The sequence below is a fragment of the Oppia nitens genome, unplaced genomic scaffold (assembly GCF_028296485.1).
Source record: "Oppia nitens isolate AA-2021 unplaced genomic scaffold, nextdenovo-longstitch-racon4-pilon3 scaffold30_pilon_pilon_pilon, whole genome shotgun sequence".
NCBI lineage: Eukaryota > Metazoa > Arthropoda > Arachnida > Sarcoptiformes > Oppiidae > Oppia > Oppia nitens.
The window spans coordinates 1,092,443-1,095,312 of NW_026533211.1; the positions used below are offsets into that span (position 1 = coordinate 1,092,443).

Here is a 2,870-nt window from a genome sequence, read left to right on the forward strand (position 1 = left end):
AATGTTTTAAAAAATTTTATTTCATATTTATTTAAAAACAAAAGCATTTAATTAAATTTACAAAAATTAATTAGTTAAATATTATAATTATAAAATTATTTTAAAAATATATAAAAGTAATAATAATAATAAATAATTATTAAATATTATTAATTAAATATTAATAATTTAAACAATAATTACTACAATAATAAATAATAAGCAATACATAAATTTTATAAGTAATCTATCAGTACTTAAAATAATACTTAAACTTTGTCACAACTATTTTGATAATATATTTTTTAGAGTTTTTATATAAAATCAATAACATTAGCTAAATATCAAAAAAGTAAAAAATTATTATTTTTAAAACTAAAATTATATTAATTTACTTTAATTAATGTTAACAATTAAAAAAATGTTAAATAAATATCACATTATATTATTAATTGTAATTAACTATTATGTAAATAGTATTAACTCATTGAATACAACAGTTATTTATAATAATAATAATAATAACGACTATAATGTAAATAATTTAAATATATATTTTTTAATAGTCAATAAAAGTCTAATTAATTAAAAATTAATTATTATATTGTTGTTTGTTTTTGTTTTTAATTATAGCAATCAATTGACTTATCGGATAGTTTTATCTATATATGCGGTGGAAGTGATGGGTCATCTGTTTTGACTGTATGTTATAAATATAATACACACACAAGTGTTTGGCAATCCATACAATCCATGTCCACTCCGAGGTATGATTTTAGTTTAGTTTCATACGATTCAAAATTGTATGCAATCGGCGGCTATAATGTATGTAAAAATCTTGTTTTGCAAAAAAAAATGTTTTTTAATTAATTAATTTATAAAAAAATTTTAAATTAATTTTATATATAAAGGGTAAAGATATATTTAATAGTGTCGAAACATATGATATACAAACAAATCAATGGAAATCAATTGCATCGATGAATATTATACGCTAGTATTACTATAACTATATTTTTATAATTTAAATAATTTTATTAATATTATTGTTTTCATAAAAAACATTGATTAAACAAATTAAATTTCATCAAGTGGCCATGATGCAACTGTAATACAAAATACAATATATGTATGTGGTGGTTACAATAGTAAGTGTTATATTTATTTATAAACAAAATATTTGATTAAACAAAATAATTTTTATTTTACTAACATAAGTGTATTATATATAATTTTTTGATTTCACAACTATTTTATTACTTTATTTTTTTGTAGACAATTATTTCAAATCATGTGAATATTATTTACCAAATACTGATGAGTGGTCTTTCGGTCAACCGATGAGTCAGGAAAGGCATGGTCTGGCACTGGTAGCCAACAATGGGTTTATATATGCTATCGGAGGCTATAATGGAAATTCATTAAATACAATGGAAAGATATGATACAAAAACACAACAATGGCAACCAATGGCTAATATGCAAAATACTAGGTTAGTTTTAATATTTATTTATCAAATTACTTTATGATAATATATTATTGTTAAATATTAAAAATAAACTAATTGTAATTTTATAAAAAAAAAATTTCTATGTTTATTTTCTATAACTAGTTAATTTAAAAGCAAATAAAAACATATTTATTAAATACTATTATTTTATTTCATTAAAATTTTTATTAATATTATTTTATTCATTGTAAGACATTTTTTTGGTTCAGCATCATTTATGGATAAAATATATGTTTGCGGCGGTTATGGTAATAGTGATGGGAAATCATGCGAAACATATGATACGAAAACAAATCAATGGACACAAATTGGTTGGTTATTACAGTATTATTATTATTATTAATTCAATTAATTATTATACTATTATTTATTTATATTTTATTTATAGAATCAATGCTTTTAAAAAGATATGGATATAAATTGATTGCTTTTAATGATAAATTATATGCATTGGGTGGCGAAACAAAGGGTAAATTTTTATTTATTATATTAATAACAAAATTTTTTATAAGTTAATTTATTAAAATTATTATAAAATTTATAATAATTATTTCTTAATTACATTTAACTGATTTGTTTAAATTAATTAAATTGTTCAGAACTTCATAATTCATTATTAAGTTTAACAATAACTCAAATACAAAATTTAATAAAATATTTAAATTAATAAACAAAATTTTGCTTTTACAAAGATGGTTACACAGATAAAGTTGAAATATATGATTATAAGTCTAAACAATGGTATTATACGACATCATTGCCCATAAAAGTTGGATATTTTGGAGTAAAATAATTTATGATATTTTTAAGTTAATTTTTTTCTAATTATAATATTTTATTTTATAGGCTACTGTTATAACAAAAGTATAAGACTAATAACTAAAGTTGTCAAAAATTTTAAAGTTCAATAAATATTACATTATTTTAAATTAATTAATTAAAAAAATTATTTATTTTTTTGTAAAATTAATAACTTATTTAGTAATACATGAATATTCTGATTATATATTTATAATTATAAAACTTTTTTAATTATTAAAATTTAATTAATTACTTTTTAAAATTTTTTGTAGCTCTATAATACAGTTTAATATTATTATTTACTATAAAACTAATTTGGTTAAAAAACTAGTTTTATGTATTATGTATTGAACTATTATTGCTAGTAATGGCTATTAGATATGGAGCTAACAATTAATTTAAGTTAAAAACAAAAAGATTAGGAGATAAACAAACAAATAAGATAAACAAAGATTAACAAAAAAATATTATAATTAAATTAAATTTGTAAATTGATTTCCTGAAACTAAGTATCGATAATATTAAATGAAATTGACAAAAATAATTAATTTTAGTAATAACAATTAATAAATATTTATTT

General features: G+C 17.7%; 1 protein-coding gene across 1 annotated transcript; it reads left to right on the forward strand.

Annotated features, from left to right (window-relative positions):
* The first annotated feature begins 640 nt into the window (after positions 1 to 640).
* On the forward strand, positions 641 to 2,365 carry LOC128956527 (kelch-like protein 18). Its single transcript, XM_054302245.1, has 8 exons — positions 641 to 804; positions 891 to 976; positions 1,072 to 1,127; positions 1,255 to 1,471; positions 1,682 to 1,800; positions 1,878 to 1,958; positions 2,182 to 2,273; positions 2,336 to 2,365. The coding sequence occupies exons 1-8, from the start codon at positions 733 to 735 to the stop codon at positions 2,357 to 2,359; spliced, it is 747 nt and encodes a 248-aa protein (XP_054158220.1). The 5' UTR covers positions 641 to 732; the 3' UTR covers positions 2,360 to 2,365.
* The last annotated feature ends 505 nt before the right edge of the window (positions 2,366 to 2,870 follow it).